General features: G+C 41.2%; 1 protein-coding gene across 1 annotated transcript in view; it reads right to left on the reverse strand.

The window, feature by feature from the left end:
* Window positions 1–21,579, reverse strand: part of KIAA1217 (KIAA1217 ortholog) — a 195,956-nt gene that overhangs the window by 48,701 nt on the left and 125,676 nt on the right. Inside the window, exons 7-8 of the mRNA XM_019471004.1 lie at window positions 5,325–5,469; window positions 4,524–5,211 (exon numbers count right to left, since the gene is read on the reverse strand). Of these exons, the coding sequence (XP_019326549.1) occupies window positions 4,524–5,211; window positions 5,325–5,469 (833 nt within the window). The remainder of the gene's footprint in view (window positions 1–4,523; window positions 5,212–5,324; window positions 5,470–21,579) is intronic.

Below are 21,579 nucleotides of genomic sequence, written 5' to 3' on the forward strand. Positions count from 1 at the left end.
AACCCTAGGCTGTGCAGCACATCATCCATAACAGACATACTCAAATACCAAGTCTGACACCACGAACTAATTGGCACACTATCCTGGAGAAAGATTTTCAGTGACTTCATATTTTATAGTTAAACCCCAAGTGAAGTCTGTATAGTTATCAAAAAGAGGGTCGGAGACAGGGAAAAATACATTTCTTTCTATATTACCCTATGAGAGAAACATTTCATTAGAAATTTTTTTATCTCCCTGGGAAAAAAAAGGGAAACTGGAGTAGGTTGTCTTTCCCAATGGCTTCCCTAGAACCAAGTGATAGTGGCACAGTCAGACTTTACCCCAAAGTCCCCCCAAAACAGCAGAGTGGATATCCTGGAAGGGTGTGAAGCAAATTGCAGCAGAACTCTTCTGTACTCTGCTCTCCTCGCAAGGGAGAGATACACACAGGTGAGTATTTCAATCTTTTAAGAATAAGGTTAAGCTCAAACTTTCTACAGCTTGAAGCTAAAGGGAAAAGGGAAGCTCTGAAGCACTGCCAGCTGTGATACTATTTGACAACTCTTATCCAAGAGTCTGCATCTCATCTTCCTACAAACAGTTCCTCCAACAGAAGGAAGCCAAAGTACAGTTTACCTTTCCTCCGTCCTCTGTTGATCACCTGCATTATCTTTTTCTGCCTGGTTATTCAACATCTTTCACAAAGGAAGATGCAATTTTGGCTCTGTGGAAAGTGTCTGAGAGGGTATATCTGCAAAGTTCACCTTTCTTATACAATTCTCAGTGCATTGCTGATGGAGTCTCCCGCTGTCCATGGCTTTACAGAGTATGACCATTTTTTCCAAATGCATAGAGAGTCCATCCATACTTTAGCGTATCAAACAATAGTGGTTTTGTGACGGGAACAATATCCAATAACCTACGTATGGCCGTTACGTTTTAGTCTCTAACTGCAAGCCATGAGCGGTGAATGTGATCATATTTTTTGCTCAGTGAACCACATTCTACCATCATCTTTTCTCACTGACATGTGGCATAAAAAGAAGAGGATGAAAGTTGTATTCAGGCAAAAGAAAACCACAGTACATTCCTGAAATGCTTTTGGAGGAAAAAGGTTGTATAGAGCTATCTTGCTATTTTAAGGGCTGTATTTTAGTGAGTAGCAGCGTTTATTATATACATATTCAGCACTATCAAATAACCCAGAATTTTGCAACAGGACTTGTGTTTTAAATGCAAAGAATGTAAGTTAAATGGCATTTAATTTAATGCACTTTTGGGTAAATAGCTTCTTTTCTAATTTATCAACATTTAAACATTTGCTTTGCCTGTAGTAACTTCCAGAACTGCCCACCATAAGCTACATAAATGTGCCATCCAAAAATATGATAGCAAATCACTGTTTAAACAACTCATGCTCACTGAAATTCCCCTCAAAGATGAACTGCTGCAATCTGTTACAACTTCTAATATTTTTGTGTGTATGAATACACATATTTTTTTAAATCTCCATGAACTTGCTTCTTCTCGCTGTTGTAAAAGAGCTTTATATGGAACTCTTCTGGTAAATGAATTACTGTTAGAATTTATTCAGTGCTTTATACCACAGAAGCAGCTACCTTGAAAATACCTGAGGTAAAACAGACACAAGAAAGAATTATGTGAAGCAATTAAATCCCCCTCAACTCTGGCTTAAATAACAGGTTTGATGAGACTGGCGTCCGCAATGCAAAACTAAAATGAGAAACTCCAAAAGAAGAGATTGGAAATACTGGTTTTCATCTTTTGTAGACCCAAATCTGCTGCAGTTAACATTCCAAAGGTAACGGACCCATTTTCTTCAACAAAACCAGGATACAGTCAGTGAGAGGTCTGATCTGCTATAGGTACCCAGTGTATTCTGATAAAGTACATATATATGCCACTTCAGCCCTGGACTGGAAAAATTGAAGGAGAATTAACAGGGGAACAGCGATTCAGTTAAAATTCTGGCATTGTCACTCTCCATTTTAATCTTTTCTCTGACTTAAACTCTGCATTGTCCTGAGGTTGCGACAGTGCTACTTCAAGGTAATTTCTGCAAAGATGGCACAAGAGATGTTTCCTTTGTTCTCAGCACACTCCACTAGGGACTGAAGGAACAACAGTGCTGAGATGATGATGGGTTTGATGTTTGTAGGGTCCTCAACCCGCTCCTGATGAGTCAGGATGGGGAGTCTCTCCTGTCACTGCACAAACGCAAAAGATCTCCCTCCTCAGTATCCCCAACGTTAACAGATACTCAGTCTGCCCATTTGCTGCTACCCCACACCTGACGCTGTCTGCATGCGGGCTGACTGAACACACCACCATTCACTTTCTGTGGCCTGGTTTTTAGGCTCTTTGCACAGTCATCAGCAAGTGGATAATGTGCACAACAGAGCAGCATACACCTCATTTTTAGCATGCCTGGAAGAGGATGAATTCAGCCCCATCTCTCCAATCCCAAAATATTCTTACTCACAGAAGCAAGTCCAGCTGTACTGCTTATGGGTAAGTCCTACACAAGAAGGTACAGGATACTTTTCTGCCATTATATACGTCACCTTTCAGGTGTTCATAATAACCTTGTAACAATTCAGCCCCCGCTGAAGCAGGAAAAGAGCACCTCAGCCTAGATAGCCTTAGTGTTCCTTGTTTAGTTTAGTACAATCTCAACAGCGTTTGCTTTCAAAGTTTATGAAATTATTACAAAGCTAAAATAAGGCTTAGAGCATTTTGTATCTGTAGAACTCAAACCCAATTCTTAATATTGCAGTGAATAGAAAACACACCAATTTGTATGAGTTGCTTTTGGTATTTACAATTATTTTTTTAAAAGTCACACTTTCCCAAGGTTAAAAAAACCCACAACCCATAAGGGCAGCTTTCAGAATGATTTTTTCAGTGCTGTGTGGCTAATACACACCATGCTGAATTTTAAGGTCATGCATTATTTGGAAGTGTAATTATGCAAATGCTATTTTCATCACTGTAAATATATTCCGGGACCAGGACTAAAACTGCTGGTACAAAGCTCCCCTTAAGGAGCTGCAGAACTATCTGTATAGTCATTCTTCATATATTCACAAATACACAGCCTTGTGCATGTCTGTGTAGCCGAGTGAACAGATGAGATGCCCAGAGGAGAGAGGGTAAGTCACACAGACTGGAAAGTTGTTGGTGTCCTCCCTTATTTTCAAGTCCCTAACATGAGCCTTGTAAAATTTTTGATCTGAAAGCCATCTCTTGGATCAGAATTGGCAAATATAGTTCAAATTATTTCCTAGTTGTAATAATGGAAGCTTGAAATGAAATTTCAGGTACCTGCATCTTTTTCTTGGAAATAAATAGATACAAATCAGGTTTGACTGACCTGCAATATGCCCTAACTCATACCCTTGTGTCAACATAACTACCAAGCTATAAGCCTGTAATTTTTGTGGATGGCTGCTTTTCTTCCATCCTCCATTTTCTCCCCACCAATGGACCTCACAACACATTCTTTTTTCTGGCCAAGTGTGGTCAGAGGCGACTAATTGTTGAGCAAGTTGCTCAGGTGGAAGGGAAGTTTGGGGGCTATAGAAGCTCCGTATCTCCCCAGTGGTTAAGGCAGTCAGCAGTTACCTTTGGCCTCTGTGAGCTCAGCATTTTCCAGCTATTCATCTTCACTTCCCTAAAGAGCTCTATAAAAGTTAACAGCACAAACAATACGCTAGAGATTAGCGCAACTCATACAAATACACAGCAACCGACTGGCAGCGTAACGATTTTTCTCTCCTAGGGCAGGGTCTATGGCAGGAGAAGCCTTCACAGACCTTTGCGTAAATCTGGTCCTTAAAAAGACAGGAGAGATCATTGTCATCATTGTCAGCACACAAAAGTTAACAACTGTCAGGTCACCAACTATTTGTGATGCTGGAAAAATCATTGGGAACAGCATTTGTGTTTCAATTTCTTCCCTGGGACAGACTTGCTCTTCTCAGCAGTTTCCCCTCGAGGAACATTATTATAAACAACTGTCCTATTTTTATGCAAATTCATGTTTTACAGGAGATAAGACAGTAATGATAAATTCTTCCCATTTCCTAACACTAGATGAGAAAAACTCCACTCCATAAAGAACCAAAATTGTAATATCAGAGTGTCATTCTTAACGCGGGTGAAATATATTCCCTTATTAGCGGGAACAGAACATCATTTGTTCTTGTAACATGATCTGGTTGCCTGGAAAGAAAAATCCTAGTTAATAATTTTTTATTATATTTTTTCCAATGACTGAAATTTACACAAATGAAAATAACTAGGGATTCATCATGGGTTGACAATACTTTCAGATTAATAACGGGTGGTGTCGCATCTCCTCTAAATTACTAACTACCTTGACAGACGGCTAATAAACACTGCAGCCCAGTGCAGCAGCCTCCTACACATTACATTGTCCCCTGGTTGTTAAATGACACAAGATGTGCAGATTAGGAATGTTTCTCATTTGCATAAATTAAGCCCTGGCTCTGCCTTACCTCGTCTCCTTGTCCTTGGGCATCGCAGGTGACCCATAGCCAAGCGCCTGCTTGTCGACTGGAGAGGGCACCGCCTCGGCCATGCCCGGGAGGCCAAGGGCGCTCCGTGTTTTCGCATCCACAAACACAGGCGGTCCCGGCTCCTTTTTGAAGGACTGGCGGCTGGGGGAAGACCTGTCAGGCTGGATGGTGTGGGGGGGAATGTGAGCGCTATGGTGAGGATGAATATCGATCATTCTCATGTCAGCCACCCTGTGGGGTGAGGCGGGAGGCGTTTTAGAGCCGAGAGTGGGCAAGTGGCTCTCCGGGTACTTTCGTGACTTTTGTCTGTACAAGGACTGCTCCAGCATTTCAGGCTGCATAGAGGGGTTGCAGTAAGTGCTTGATGACCTCATGGCACTGCGATGGTAGGCTACAATGTGATCGGGGACATCGAGGGGGTGTCCGGAATGGGTTGCAGCCACACTCATCCTCCCCTCGTGAAACAAGTAGGGGTCACCGTACAGACCTTCATTTCGGATCAGGGCAAGGTTTTTGTTACTCATGTCCTCATCTGGCTTCACGTCCCGTCTCTCCAAAATGGCGCTTGGGCTGGGTGATATTGAGCGTGAGGCTGGCACGCTGGAGAGCCGGTCCCTGGGGATGGTGGCATTGCCTGGCACACCCATGGGCCGGCCCCCGCCATAGGCGTGAGGGTCCGGCTGGGGAGCCGGTCCCTGGGGATGGTGGCATTGCCTGGCACACCCATGGGCCGGCCCCGGGAATCCTGGACGGAGAGGGGAGAGGCGCCCCCGCCATAGGGAATCCTGGACGGAGAGGGAGGCATGGAGTGGGGCACCGGGGTGGAGGGCGGAGAGCTGGGCATCGCATGCGGAGGGTGTGTGGCAGATCCGGGACGGGAAGCACTTGGGCCATCTCGGCCCGTATAAGCAATGTCCCTCTGCATCTGGAAAGAAAAGGAAGAACATATAAGATATGAAATTACTGAATGAGCAAAACATGATGTGGGTTGTGACGACCTTGACATCTACAGAAAAAAAAGACCAAATAATTTGTCATCTGCATAAATAAACACTTTGGAACCTCAGTGCCTAAAGAAAATAACACCTATAAACAGCAATAAAATGGGCTGCATGTTAAGGGAATATGAGAGTTTTTAAAATGCTTTTACTTACGCAAATACGTTCTTACTCTAATCTGATATTCACAGCTACCGAAGCTGAAATTAGGGGTTTCAGTGCCAAGTGTTCTAAGTACGTGTAGCCAGTGACAGACTTAAACAGTTTATTGATCAGACATACAGGCTAGAGTTCACTGATTCCAAACCAGGAACAGAATGATGATTCTCTGGCATCACAAACAGACCTGAAGTCCTTAGACAAGAAAAATAAATATTACAACTAATTGGCCATTTGCTTCAGTGCAGGATTTAGCCTTTTGCTAATAACTTGATGTGGTCTTTATTACACAAAGGGTACACAAAGTGTAGGAGAACAACACATACAAACATTTACTAACTGTAAGACACTCAAGTTGCGTGAATACAACCCCTATAAAACATGTGCTGTGGGTTTCCTTCATTGCAACCAAAGATAACAGAGCTTTAGACAGTTTGTGGAGGATGCGTTCAGAAAGTCACCAAATATTTTATCATAGTTTTGTAAGCAGCAGCAGAAACTGCCAGCAGTAAGGAATGAGCAAGAAAGGAAAAGAAAGGGAAAACTTCCATACCAACGTATTAGTGCTCTGTTAACTGAGGCCTTGGCAAAAAACTGCAATGAATACATGGGCTTCTGAGTCTGTAGCATCTCACTCTGCACAGCAATGACCTCTCTAGATGGTTGAACATTGTCAATGACAGACACAGGAGAAATTCTCCCTCTAGCAAGCATCATGTGCCTGCTCTAGTGCCGTTAGGGTAAGGTGGATAAATAGGAAGACAAAAAAGTCAGCTGGGTTCCACCAACTACATAAGAAAAAAATCACAGCTTCTAAAATTTGTGTTGGCAACTTCAGCTTCCCTATCACTTTCAAGGGACTGTAGAAAGCCAAGTGTCACTAAGCCCAACTACATGTTCCTGAAGTTCCTAATGTGCAATGGAAGTTGCTGATCTGAAAGCTTCACCATTTTTCTCCCCTCTCACTCCTTGCTTTGACGATGTGACTGAATTCGTTGCAGTTACAGTGATCCATGGCTGATGAAGCAAGAAATTATATTCTATTCCTGCCCCACCACAGTTTTTTCCACTGGTAAGGGAATTGCGATGGAGGTATATAAACAATAGCTGTTCCCATCATGGCAGGCTCCGCACATGGAAATTACAAATGACGTTCCCCAGGGCCAGAGATCAAAAGTCTGGAGTATCAGGTATCAGAAAGAAGAAAGGAGATAACCTGATTGTGGCAGCAGCAATAATAAATAAGTGTAACAGAACAAAGGAGCATGGTGGGATGGGCCATAAATGAGCCAGACAAAAGTCATCTAGCCAAAGGGGAACATGGGATAATTTTTTCGTCTCTCTGCATAGAGAATTACTGTAGTCTGGAATGTAAAATAAAATATAACTAAACAGTATTAATACAATTATCAGTGGGCATTCAACATAGTTTTCTATTGGCTTGAAGAAACACTGCGACATACTGAGCTGTATTTTGTGTTCAGACTCTGGACCCGGGCCAGCAGAACAAAAAGACGCCTACTGACTCTGAGCAGCTTTGGGATCATGCCTCCAGGGATAGGCAGCCATAGATGTTTTGCACTGAGAGAAGAGCCCGGAGAAAGAAAATCCTCTTTGGTTTCTACTGTACAAGCTATACCATGCCCCGTTTAGTTGCTTCAGCTAAAGCTACAACAGATGCAATAGTATCTGGCATAGAAACCGTAGTCACTGGGATACGCTGGGTTGCAGTGAGAGGAAAACTCCAATGTTACCTTGTAGAGAGGAGAAAATTTCCATGGGAAGCTTTGAAAGCAACAGGCTTAATTTCCCCTAACTTCTGGAGTTCATATTCCTGTATATGCTCATTCATTTCTCATAAGTCAAAGAAATCTGTCAAAGAAAAATTCCTACTTTCCACCTTAACATATTGCCATACTTTAAGATGGAAATGAGGAGTTCAACTATGGGCCTGAGCTATTGCTCAAAATCCTGTGTCTGAGTACTGACATATATAATGCTATTTACTTTTGCTTTAAAATAGCACTTGGAGTACACAGCCTGAATCAAGACCCCATTGGGCTAAGCAGGGCACAAACGCCTGGGCAGACAAACCCTTCCTGAAAAGTTCACTTTCTATTTTAAGCCATGACTCAGCCCCTGGGTGGAGTGTGCAGAAGGGGAGAGCAGTTGGAGCCACAGAGTCCAGGGTGCCCACGACAGGTGCACCAGGGCATGTGGGATGGGCAGGGACATGAGCTGGTGACCGGGAGCCAGGCAGCCTTACCGGCTGGATTACATCTGCCACCTGGTCGATATTTTCTCTCATTTCACTTTTCTCTCTTCTCCAAAATCTCCAGATTCTTTGCTAATGGCAACTTAAAAAATGTGAATAATGGTCTCTTCTTACTTCTCATCTATACATCTTTTGGGTGATATTCAAGGCACGCTACTCTCTCTCATATATACCCCACTTTCTGTGCCATTTTTCTTCTTCCTGCCCTCCACCACAAAACCCCATGTTGCTCAATGAAAACACGTACTCTAATATGCGGGCTGTCTTGAGCCACATGTTCTTGGACTTCAACTGCATGACTCGGGGACAGAGAAAGAGGATATTGGGCTTATCTGAGCCTCTAAATACTATGTGCTATCACAGCCAATTGCTTTGAGGGCAAAAGGAAGAAGATTTTTTAGTGCAAGCATAGGACCACGTGCTTTTTGACTGCAGCCATGTAATACGTTTGCCTGAGGGTGTGATTTTCTTTAGCACATAGCTCTTCCTTGTTCTTACTGCCTGTAGACTTTACATCCTTGAAACAGAAAATTTTTTTGTCAATCCTTAGGTTAAAATATGGCAAACAGCTAGCAACAATTTCTGTATAAAACATTTGAGGCGAAAAGACATCACTGAGAATCTTTCACTTTCTGTAGTAAAAAAGATCACACCATGTTTAAACATCTCCTGTAGAGGTTTTGGTCAGTCTAACAACACTTAAGTCTATAAGATACAGATCTGGATTTTTTTTTTAAAACAGAGCAATAGAGACACTGAAGAGTGTCTTGTTTCTATATACTAAAGAGTGAACATCATATAAAACCAGTTATGTTCTTTATTTCAAAACTAGTTGGCATACTCAACAACTTGCTGTATTTTGAAAATTATTATATGCAGAAAGGCAGCAAACCAGCTATCCATCCACCCAAATGGATGACCTTACAAAGAATCTTGCTCCTGGTAGCTCACATAAAGGGTGAGCAGACCCAGCGTCTCTGCATACAGCAGAATATAAAGCTTGTGGCAGCTCCTGGCCTCTCGAATAGCACGGCTGCCCTGAAAGAAGGACAGAGTCGTGGTATCATAAGCCTTATGGATAGCAAAGAGCAAGCTGCTATTCAGAGATTCAACAGCTGGTGATTTCTGCAGCTCAATCCAGTCTGTCTTGTCATCCATCATCAGGACTAATACAACACTGTGCTGATCTTTATTCTAAATTTGTTACAGCTGTCCTATCTCATAGGTCACTCTTGTGGTCTGTCCCAACATGGGTATGTTACAATGAAGAAACCATCCTTACTTCTGTCTCTCCAGTTGCCTTCTACACATCATTTGCACCTGTGGCACACACCAGACAGGGTACGCAGAGCTGTGCCTGCATGTACACCAGGGCAATGCCAGCTAGCACTAAGCCCTAAGCCTACCTATTTATCAGCACCACACCAACCCTTCACCTCACCACGCAGCTGGATACCAAAGGTACAGCCTGACTCATGCCATTATCTGCTAACATCTCACGGCAAAACACAGGCAAAGGGAAAAGCAGGCCAGAGTTTCTGACCTGGCAGCCCTTCCCATTGCTCTCCCAGACCTCGTCTACGTCAATAGAGAACACAGCAACTGGCTTTGCCCCAAGGATTTCAGCCTGCCAAAATACCTACATGGAGCATGTTTCCTAGATGGAGCTTATCCATGCACCCTCTCAGAGACACCCCAGAGTTCCCAGCAGACTCCATTAATCACCTCTCAGGCATGCCAAGCTACTACTTTTCTTACTCTCCCGTTGACACCCTGCGTTTCCCTGAGGAAACTGCACCTATGCTCCTCAAGCTGGCTCACCCAACAGTAAACAGAGGACACCTGCAAAGAATTTTATTGACAGCTTGGAGAGTCTTTGATGAAAAAGCTACAGAAATGCTAAGTACTGATACAATACTGATAAATTCATGTCTGTAAAAAGACCTTTTATGGAGATTGCTCGCCAGAAGAAAATCCTCTAGAAAGTAAGGCAATCCTTCACTTTTCTAACCAGGAAAGACTTAATTAAAGAACCCAAAATCTGACAACAATACAATCCATTAGTCTGTTCTTTCCTCATAAAAATAAATGGACAGCTTTACTGTACTAGTTGTCCAAAACCCTCAGTTTAATCAGTAGTTGCACTATATGATACCGCTTCTGTCATGACTGGTTGGGTTTGGTTTGGTCTGGTTTCATTCAGATTGGGTTTGGACAGCTGAAAGCACAAATCCACTTTTGCAAAAAACCTGTCATATACGGTTTTAGTATTTCTAATATAATACAATTTACAATAAGAAATAGTGCACTTGAAAATTACAGAATTGGTAAACAGTCTGAAAACAAAATTATTTAAGTATCTGTACCATGACTATCTGTCTGAAGCCAAATGCTTATGCTCTCAGACATCACTGAGAGGTTGTCACACTTCGTCTGTTCTTGCCTTCTCATAGTATGCCTTTTAATTCCTATAAATATCCCCATTCTATTGGCTCATTACAGAAAAAAAAACAGGCTGGCTGCAGCTGCGGGTTCCTCCAGCTGCCCAATGCCATACTTGAAAACTGCAAACACATTAGCATAATTTTTAGCTTTTTCTGGTCAGGAACTTTCCAATGAAAAATACTTTCAGCAGACAATGCTAATCCAAAAGAGCTGAAACATTTGGTAAAATCATCAGTAAAGACAAAAGTTGGAAAAAAACCACCCAGCAGATTTCAGTCAAACAGTGACATTATTTCTTATCAGACATCCCTGGAGTGTTCTAGAGCTTTGGCTTTCCAGATTCGTAGACCTGGGGCAACTTGGTCAGAGTCTGCCCTGGGGTAGGGACCCTAGCTCTTCCATGGTCTCTTCAGCAGAGCGGGTACTTTGTAGTTTTGGGTGATCTTCCAGACCAAGTAGTAAGACATGTCAGGGGTTTCAATGTCCATCGCTCCTCGGCAGTGCTTCCAGACTAGAAGTTTATTTGGCAATTTTGGCTAAGAATGGGCCCCCTGATGCCCAAAAGAGAGAGTTCAGACCATGAAACAGCTGACTTAGGCTAAGTTGGAGACCTGGCCTCAGCTGAGCCTGGCCCCACAGTACAAGGCTCTAGGAGCTGCCAGAGTTCACAATTGTTTTTCATTATGGGAACCACATGCTGGTAAAATAAAACTGATTTCAAATGTTCAAACTTCCCATGAATGGGGAACTCCAAGACCCAGCTAGCTGTTCTTACCATGTCCCACATATTTCCATTGTTTTTTCCTGGATAATTTTCCAGACAAGGAGTTGCAGAACCCCCTGAGAAATCTCAGCATTTACTATAATTAACTTCCCATTCTTAGCATGCATCTAGGTTTCAGTTCTTTAGCTCCTTTTGCCCAGCTGTAACATCTCTGTATTATGGTCAAAGAGGAGTTGAGCTAAAAACTCAGAACATCTATGAAACTGTAGTTTTCTGATTCTAGTGACTGATTACACCAGAACTGAATATTTAATTGGACATATATGGATATGGCAAGAGAATCGCTGGGTTTTTCTTCTTCCATTTATGCTCTTAATTCTATGTTTTTTCTTTCCTTTGATCAACAATGCTGCAATCAGCCAATATAAGGTGTTTCTTAGGATGAGCCTGTGATGGTAAGTGATGGTGAATCCACCCAGTCCTCCAGTTTCTATATTCATAGACTTTTTGCCAGGCTCAGCTGGCTAGAAGCTGACATGAACAAAATAGGAGAACTAGAAGATGATGTTCACTATCCTAGGAGGTGGAATTTAGAGCACATAAACATGACCCTCCAGAAAGGAGGTGTCCTGAGTGAACCTTAATCAGGTGTCGTCACCATACTACTCAGTATCACTGCGACATCCAGTCTCCACACCTTTCTGCCAGTTTTGCAGGTGTACGCAAAGGTTATGGCATAAGCACTATTTCATCCTCAAGAGCAGAATTTTTAGGATACCGTATTGTAACTGCCCATACACTGGCTTGAAGCTCAGCCACAGCATCACTTCCCTTTCCATGCCATAGAGCATCAAACACATTCTTAACATTATTGTCCCTTATTTTATACCTATATCTTTAATGCACACTTGTGCATCTACCCAGTCCCTACAGCGATCCAAATGTTTTACCTCAAGGTATTTTGCATGTCTCAGTATGTCCTTTTATATCCCTGACTACATATAAATTTAATTCATACCATATCCTAAAGCTCCCATAGGGAAAACAAAGAATACCTAGTTCACTTTTTACTGAATGTGAAACAGATCCATAAAATTCTAAGCTAACCACAAAACAAATTTAATGGTAATATCAAAAATAATGTTTGATTGCTTCACCTTGCCTTTAAGTCAATGTGCATGCTGAAGATGGATCATGCAAACAAGCAGAGAGGAGAGTTTCAGACTAAATCCTACACGGTCTGCTCTTTCAGGCATAATTTCTTTAGCTATCCTGATGCTACTCTGAGTATTTTTTTCTACAATTAAAAACAGTAGCACTCTTATTACACTCTTAGACAACATTGTTACCTATGGGCAAATAAAACAATCTTTGATAAGATTTTTGCTCTGAAATAATTAAAGCCACTTACTGTTACTTAAGGAAATCACCTGTATGGCTACAGCAGTGAGATGAACATTTGGTTCCACTTCTTCTAATAAAGCACTTTTTGTTTTCAGCCTTGAATCTAAATCCTCAGTCTACGGTATATTATTTTGTATATCCATGCCTGGTTTTGAAAAGGTTTTGAAACAGTAAAAATGTTCCTTGTTCCCTCTGCTCACAACAGGGGCAGGCCATCTTGCTTTACCCGCTCATCTAAGTAATGCTGCTTCAATAGACTGAAGTACTTTTCCACATGACAAGCCTGCAATTTCTCCTCCCCTTCGAAATTAGTCACTAAATAACCTCCTTGGCATGTCACCCAGTCACAAACTGTGCAACACTATGTGATTCAATTGCTCAACCATTTTTTAATGTGTGCCTATAAGATGTATAGAAAGAGACTAACACTATGGAGTGAAGCACAAGAGAGCCTTACAAAGGGGAAAGCCATAAACAAAATAGTGAGTAACCTCCATCTAGGTAAGGAGTGCATTTCGAAGGCAGCAATATGAAACACATACATATTAATTCCCCAACAGGTGAAGACCTCCAATTATTTAGCAAACCCAGTACATACAATTCCAGAAAAAAATGCAGCAGTTATAAACCTTAGAAGCTTTTCACCTATTCAGATTGGTAGTGACATTTGGTAGAAGGAAGCGCAAGCCCATCCCATGGAGCAGGCTGTCTACTCATTAACCAGGCACCTGAGCTGCTTGGCTAACCTGAACTTTGGGCCCCCATAAATCAATCTCATTATCTCTGCAGCACACCACACTAGCCATTATGATTACATATTTTTTTCTTTTTTAAAAAAGGGCACAATAGAGAAGGCAAATGTCAAAAAAAATTTAGAACAGAAAAGGTGCTTCCCTCCCTTCCATCCCCTCACCCCAAAAGACCATAGAATATAGAAAATGTCTTCTGAAAAATACAGTATTTACAGTTTAAAAGAGATGGCACTTAAATATCATAGGGGGAAATCTCATGACACGAGCACTTTCCAGTCCTGCAGTTATCTTCTGGGTTGGGGGGGATGGTTTTTTTGATGTTGGTTTGGGATTTTTTTTGCTTGTTTTTGTTTTTATGCAAGTAAAAAATTGCCTATATCATCATGACTGGCATTCAAAAGAATCAAAATACAATTTAAGCCCGTGACCATGAGCTAATATTGCTGTAAAGAACCAGTTATAATGGGACCTTACTGGAGTAACGTTTCCATTTCACCATACTGCTCTCAGTCTCTCAGCCATTAGTGAGGGAGGCATCATTCATTTCCGCTACAAAAGGGCAATCTGACACAAAGCATTTAAGTAACAGGACAAAGATCAGAGCAGATCTGGTAGCCAAAACTAAAAATCCAGGTGTTCCACCCCTTACTACACCCAGCCCAACAGCAGAGCAGTCCTCCAGCTTGGTAGACAGATGCTGTGTGTTCTGATTTGTAATGTACATTGTAAATTTGTATGCCATTATTCGTCTTGACCAGAATTTCACAAAATTTATATGTAGTGTAATATAAACAGTCTTTTCAGAAACGTAAAAAATGTTCATTTTGTCTTAAATGTTTAGTTTTCAGTTTCACCGTAAAATATTTTAAAATACTATTTTTATTAAATATTTGCACTAGAACTATAACAAAGTATTATTATGGCACAGAAACAATGTTAAACCTATTTATTTTTATTTCAAATTTAATCAGTCAAGGCTTGTTTCTTGCAGTATAGGAGTAAAGCAGTATTTACCATTGAGGCATCTGGTTTATATTTGGCAGGTTTAACTAACCAGTCAAGCATCCCCTTTTAATGAATGGATGTATATACTTGACCTAGTTAAAAAGCTGTTTAGGTCTGCTGACCAACCAGACTCAAAAACATCAAGAGTAAAAAGTACAAGCAAATTATCCCAGTACACTTCCATGCCACACATGCTTTCCAACAGTTGCAGAGTATATTCTTCCATCCACGTTCTTCCTTACAGGCTAACAAACCTGCAGTGAGAAATCACATTATTATGCTAATACACAGGATAAAAAAGCTGGTAGGATGCACATTTTCAGTAATTGGACTCTAGCATGATAAAGTATACCCCAGAACATCAGACATAATATAACTAGTCCTCCATACATCTGGCACTATATGCAAGAGTCTTCAAGTACATATGATGCATACGAGAAGTTTTTCATGAGAGGAATGAATCTTCTTTTAATTTTAAAATACACTAGGCACAACATCATAAATATTGCACAGATATATCATTACCAAGGCTGTAATTTAATTTGTAGGTTCTAACAACGCATACAAACCATTCAAGCATCACTTTCCATTTCAGTTACTTTATCAGAGCCCTCAAGCTTTGTCTAACTTGCCATGTATTATCCCATGTTTAATTACTTGCCATATATTTGTTTATAATGTACTGTACAGAACTAGAGTTCCTTTTCAGTTTACCCCCCTGTATAAACAAAGGCCATGCCCCTAAGAGGCGCAACACCCTATGCTTTGCTAAGATCAAGCCTGGAAGTTTAGGTTAGCTTATTACTTTAAAATCAATGTTAATGCCTATGTTAATGATAGGCCCAAGTTACCACTGAGCAAAATCACCAGTCACCCTACCTTCTTCTACGTTATTAACACTGTTGATCTGTTGGACCTTTCCATCAATTTGCCCATCACGTTAATTTATTTTCTGTTTGCTTCCCTCATTTTCAAGTGGAAAAAATGTTAGAGACACAATTATAAAGCCAGAGAATATTTTGAAGTTTACTGTGGGGTATACACGTGTGGCATAGATGTAACTTATTGCTTGACTGCTGATCAAAGTTCTTTCTGTTCCTGATAACAGCTCTTTTAGTTCCTATTCACTTAATAATACTTTCATGGATGGAAATAATTAAGCAGTTAATGCCTTGTACTGCTGGAAACAACCATTTCCTTGACAGAAAACAGGGAAGCACTTACAGGCTGGATTGCTTGTCACTAACTCAGGACTTGGTTTCGTTCTCGGCACTCTGGAGCAAAGCTTGTGATGGAGTCAATAGGGTTTTGCTTAAATGCAACAAGTTAGTTCAGTTCAGCAGAATCCAAATGGGAAGAGAGTTTGCTGATGATGGCTTTTACAGCTGTATTATAAAAGAAGTATTTTCTCCTGGTTTTTTGGGGGTTGGGTTTGGGTTTTTGGGGGGTGGTTTTTTTGCCAAGGAAAGTCTCATGCCACCTCACCAGTCCTATAGCCTATCCAGCTTCTAATTCTGATCCAAGAAACCAACAGTGTAGGAGGACAAAGACCTATGTATGGAGCTGTCTGCAGGATCTCCTAAATCTGCAGCCTCTGATACACAAGACTCTTGAAAGCAGCTGGAGAACCACCATCAGCATCTTTCTTCCCTCTCCTTAGGCAAGCACCATGACAGAAACCTCTGTGTAGTTATCCACTTTCTGCAATGAAAGGAGAGAGACTGTCCCCTAGCTTTGCCTCCAAACATTCAGCAGAGGAAGAAAAAAGAGGTCATATCCCATCCTGATCTCAGTCTCAGCTGCTTCTCCATGGCAAAAATGGGGGAGCAGAACGCAGACCCCAAGTTGCTGTCCTTCACAAAGGCACCGAGGTGACACACACCCTCGCACCCAGCCAGGCTGTGCCGGTGCCACCCTGCACTCCACACTGCTCCATGACCCTGAATAACTCTCAAATTGGCCTCAACTTTCCCACATCAGCTCTCCAGCCCACTGCCCATATTTATACCTACAAGGATGTGTGTGGTGTTTCCCTGAAGACTGAAAATCCTGCAGAAGCCCTTTGAATTTGAGAGGCCAAGCTAAACAAACAGGGAGGGAACAGAACAGTTCTGGCTGCCTGACACATACTGGATTTGAGATTATGTACAGACTACACTATCTTCTCCTAAACATACATATTGTTTGTTATTCCCTCTGTTTACTAATTCTGAAGGCATGCAGTGAAACAGATATGCCTTGGGGTAGACACAAGTACCATAAAGTTCTCTTATGCTTATTCCAAACTCCCCAGTTCTTAAAAAACCATGCAAACGAACAAACAAAAGGCCCTCCCACAACACAGAGCGCATAACTACTAGCTAGAATGAACCACTATAAAGGGGACAGGCAGCTCTACGGCTTCACTGCTGGCAAAGAAGCACACTTGGTAGAACAGCTGGTGCTTGCAGCGTGGAGCAACCTGTTCACGCAGCCTTTGAACCAGCACGCAAGTGAGCATCTGAGCTCCAAGAGAACAGTGCTTCATTGTAACACATATATTAACATTATGTATACATACATAGATACATATATGTTTTGCATACCAGCAGTACATTTTCGGCCTATCCTTTGGTGATGGCAGATCAAAATAATCAGGAATTTTAGATTTTTAGGGATTTAAAAAATTAAAGGCAAGCAAGTACAAGTGGGAAATCCTGTGCTGGAAACTCTATAAGCCTCTCAAAACTTATTTTAAGTTTACTAGAGCAAATATAGCCAATTCTCACTGGAGTCGCATGAAGAAGGTTCTGCAAAACTGAACTATTACGTCAGGTCTGCAGTCTGTCTCTCTACCCTGTAATTTAAACCTCATGCTTCCCCTTCATTTCTGTACTGATTTAAACAAAGACATTTTCCTCGCTATAGGAAAGTATCACAGTATGTATCGCAGACATACATGCGTTAAGCACCTCTCAAAAGTTAAGAGGGCACTATTAGTTGCTTTGTATTGAGGATTTGTCTCACCTAATGTTGCATTAAAAGACAGTCAGCCAGGCACCCTCCAGAGTCAGCTCATTCTCCCCTACAGCTGGGTGGGACAAGCTGCCCTTTGGTGTTCCCAACCTCTCGCCACTGACTGCAGTGGCGGCAATTTCTACCCCAAGCTTATAAGGATTAGACTTTTTTCCTAATTCTCTATAGTGAGCCTGCCCATATGTCTTTTCATTTAGCTCACTCTCTGCTCTGGTTTTCATCCTATTTTTTCCCTTTATTTTCTTCTTTATAAGTCAAGCTGAGATACTATAACTAGAAGGGATAACGGCAGCTTCATTCCAGCTGCTGCTTGCTAGTCCATGCAATGGACTTCGCTGTGATCCACCTTGGTGGATCCAACCTGGCCTGTGGTTCCTGTTTGATTGAGCTAAGAATTAAGTGTCTCTAGCCTGAAGCTGGTAATAAACATTATTTATTTATCAACAGACCAATATAGAAGCACCTCCACTTTTCATTTTCCTCTTCCTCTGTTCTACCATTAGCATGTTTACTTATGCCTAAACTTTTTAAAGGCTAAATGTAGAGGACTGAGTTTGTAGCATGAAATTTTTCCTGCTTAGTCCATATGTAATAAAATATTACATATTAAGAAATACTAATAAAAAATAGCAAGAGTCATATGTTGCAAATATTTAACTAATACATAACTCATGACTTCGACTCGGTGATCTTAAAGGTCTTTTCCAACCTAAAGGATTCTATGATTCTATGACACTGGGAAGAGACAGAGTAGGTAAAGAAGAATTATATGGGAAGATAATAGGGAATTATGAGTGTAAAACTACAGAAGAAAGAAGAAAAAAGACAAAACAAAAAGGGAATGAGACAGGGTAAAGGACAGTAATAGGAGTTTGTGAGAGAGGTCAGAGATGAAAGAGGGTAACATTGGAGATGGAGTGCTGAGAACAAAATAGGGAAACAAGAAAGGGATAATAAATAACAAAGAAACAAAAATAGAAGACTTAAGCTAGGAGGTGAGGAACTAATGAGATAAAGAGGAATTAAAGAGACTATAGCATATGAAAGAAAATTAAAAAAAAATTCAATGACAGAATGAGAAAACAGAATGAGAGTGGAAAGACATGAACTAATGCAAATTTTCTTCAAGGCTAGAAGATTTTGCATTAGTCCTTGTTATTACAATGCTGTAGCCTAGCATAGCAGGCATGGGAGGGAGAGGGAGAAAGGAAGAAAGGAAGGAGAAGAGGGAAGAGAAAGAAGAAAACACATGCAACATAAGCTTCTTTAATTTGGGTTAATATTCTGAAGGTTTGTGGGGTTTTTGGCAGGGGTGGTCAGAACATGAAGCTGTTTTTTAGGAAAGAAGTGAGCAGAGCACTCCAGGTAAATGCTGGCTGGAGCAACCCATGAATGCTTGAGGACATGGGCAAAGAAGCTACAACCATCACTTGCCTTTGCAATCCACTCTCATATTCAAAGCAAAGGTATTTGAGATGCACTGTAAAACTACAAATGGCTTTTGAAACCTAGCACTTAGTTCATCCATTCCCACTGAAGATGTAGTTAAGGTTCAAAACAGCTTCATCTTCTTCAGACATTGCAGAAAATAACACCTCTCTACAAGTCAGGCCTTAGTGCAGCATCTCCAAGACTTGACGTGCAGTGGGACTGAGTGCTGAGAGATAACGCTGAGGTGGCTGTTGCCCTTTGTACACGTCTGGTCGTTAGTGGGGGACAACAGAAATTCTGGTTTGATGAAATCACCACCAAGCTCTGACAAGCGGTGAGACATGTCGTATGTGTGTGCATGCACATGTGTGTGCAGCTCTTACTTCTCAGAAAACTTTTTCCCATATCAATTCCATCGCGTTATCAACCCCCTGACCACACAGACTTATGACCCCAAGCACACCTGCACATCAGAAGCTCTTTGGCCATCATAATGTCCAACAGCCCTTCCCATTCCTAGACTAAGACTACCTTTTTTCAGGTGTAAAACAAGAATCCAACAGAAAGATAAGAGGAAAGCAATCTTACACTTCTTGCCATAAAATGTTGAGCTTACAACGTGCATCAGTTTAAATCTAGCTAGAGGAGCAGGCTCTGTATTTGGACTGGCCTGGTTACACCTGTACTGAACCTGTTGACACTCCCTAGTTGTCATGATGACAGATTAGCTGTCAATGAGACAACTTTGGCGACACACTGGGTGAACTCTGCTTGGAAGGGAAGGGAGCACAAGGCCATGTAGAGCCTGACCCAGAGCAGTCCCATGAGAGCTTCCAGTCTAGCCACGCTTAGGCAATCTGAGCAAAATGATGCATGAGATGCAGCATGTTTTGCATCGGCCTGACTGAAATCACAGTATCTCTGTGTGGAGGTTTATTCCCCCAGCAACATTTCATTGTTTGAGCTATCTCCCTGCTACCAGTCTGTATTACTTTATTCCTGATTGGCAAGACAAACATCCAGATCAGTGAACCTAGCAGGCACTAACTTCTGCATATTTATGAGTGTATTTCATTTCCTACAAACAAATGGAATGTGAGAGTTAAAAAAAATTGTTAAAATTATCCAATTAAGCAGAGAGACGCTAATAAATCTCTCATGCTTGATTTTCCTATGCTTCCTTCGCGTACTTTCCAGACAGAATAGCATGGTGAGTACACTAAGAAACCTCTTGGCATTTCAGCCAAGATTTTTCAGGGTGTTATCACAAATGACAAAAATATAAACACACTGAAACATAACACATTTCAATCCTAAAAAGGTCGGATTTACATAATTACATCATTGGTCTGCCAATATCCACATTTATCTCATCAGTGTAGCATGGCCCACCCATCCCATAAGCTATTAGACTGTTTGGACTGAACATATAAAAGCTGTTACTGTTTTTTTTTTTAAAGTTAACATTGTGACACCCCTCATAACTAGTGCTGCATTCGAACCAACTGTTTCTCTTGCTTTCAAACCAACTGTTTGTTTCTTTTGCTCCTCCACAGCTGCTTTTTAGGTAGAATTTTCTGAGAACAAACAGGAGTCATGTAATTCATGAAGATGTAGCAAGCATTTCCTCCCCCCCTCCCCATTCTCCTTGAAGAGATCAAGCACATCATGTACATAACATAGACAGCCACCACCAACGCAGGGAGCCAAACCCTTCAGACCAGTCTCAATTTCAGCACTTCCTCAGGGCACCACTGAACTGATGGGGTCAGCCCTTTCTTTTCCAAAAAAGGAATAGTTTCAAACACGTACAGTTCTGGTACAGATCAGCATTTTTATTTGGTTTAAATATGTGGTATATCAGATTTCTGCTCTTTAAAAAAAGAAATACTGTTAGTAACTGTACTCATAAATCAAAGTAAATGCATGGCTTTCTGACTCGCTGTACTAACGACTCAGCTCTTATTTTTGTTCCATATTTGTATCTCTTCTCACTGCGCTGAAGCCAAATAAAACTGAACAACAGTTGCTAAACGAACATAAAGGAAAGCATAACCCTTGGTCTCATCTGGCATTAGCGAACAACTGAGTCAAAACACAATTTCTATTACAGATATATGGAATAGGTTAGGACGTAAATAATATTAAAATGTTATAAAACAGAGCTGATTGATAGTTAAAAGACCTAAGCAGCATATTTACACCTGTAGCCAGCTATTTCTTCCAATATAAGGACACAGCAAATCAGAAGAAATAAGTTGCTGCATTGAGTTTTGGAGTCAGCGCTATCGGCAGGAGAAATGGTCGTGGAAGCCTTATATACACCTGGATTTTGCAATGTAAGTGTCTAAGCTGCACTGCATCTCATACCTATATGGCCCAGCAGTATTTGCATTTGTAAATACATCTTTTGCAACATTAGAGGAGCTATCAGTGCCTCAATTAAGAGTCTTCTTAGATCACAAACTTCTTCCTATACTGTTGGAGCCCTACATTTTCTTTTCACTTTACTTCCTTCTATCAAAAAAAATACACAAATTGGTCAGCATGACTGAAGTAAACAACCTAGTTTATCCTAAGGTCAAGCTATCTACAGTAAATAGTAAGTGACTGAGGGACTAGCCCTTTACCCAACACACCTTTTCGGTCTTTTCACTTAGTCACATGGAGTTCTAATTTGCAATGATGTAAGAAAGGCATATATTCACACAAAAAATAATTTCAGCATCACATCATTTCTCATGGAGTCCTGTTGCCTGCTGATATTTGCAACTGTCTTGCTTTTGCCAGCTGAGGCTTTTTTTAACCCCAGATCTCACATGTATCC

The sequence above is a fragment of the Aptenodytes forsteri genome, unplaced genomic scaffold (genome assembly GCF_000699145.1).
Source record: "Aptenodytes forsteri isolate BGI_AS27 unplaced genomic scaffold, ASM69914v1 Scaffold336, whole genome shotgun sequence".
Classification (NCBI taxonomy): Eukaryota; Metazoa; Chordata; class Aves; order Sphenisciformes; family Spheniscidae; genus Aptenodytes; species Aptenodytes forsteri.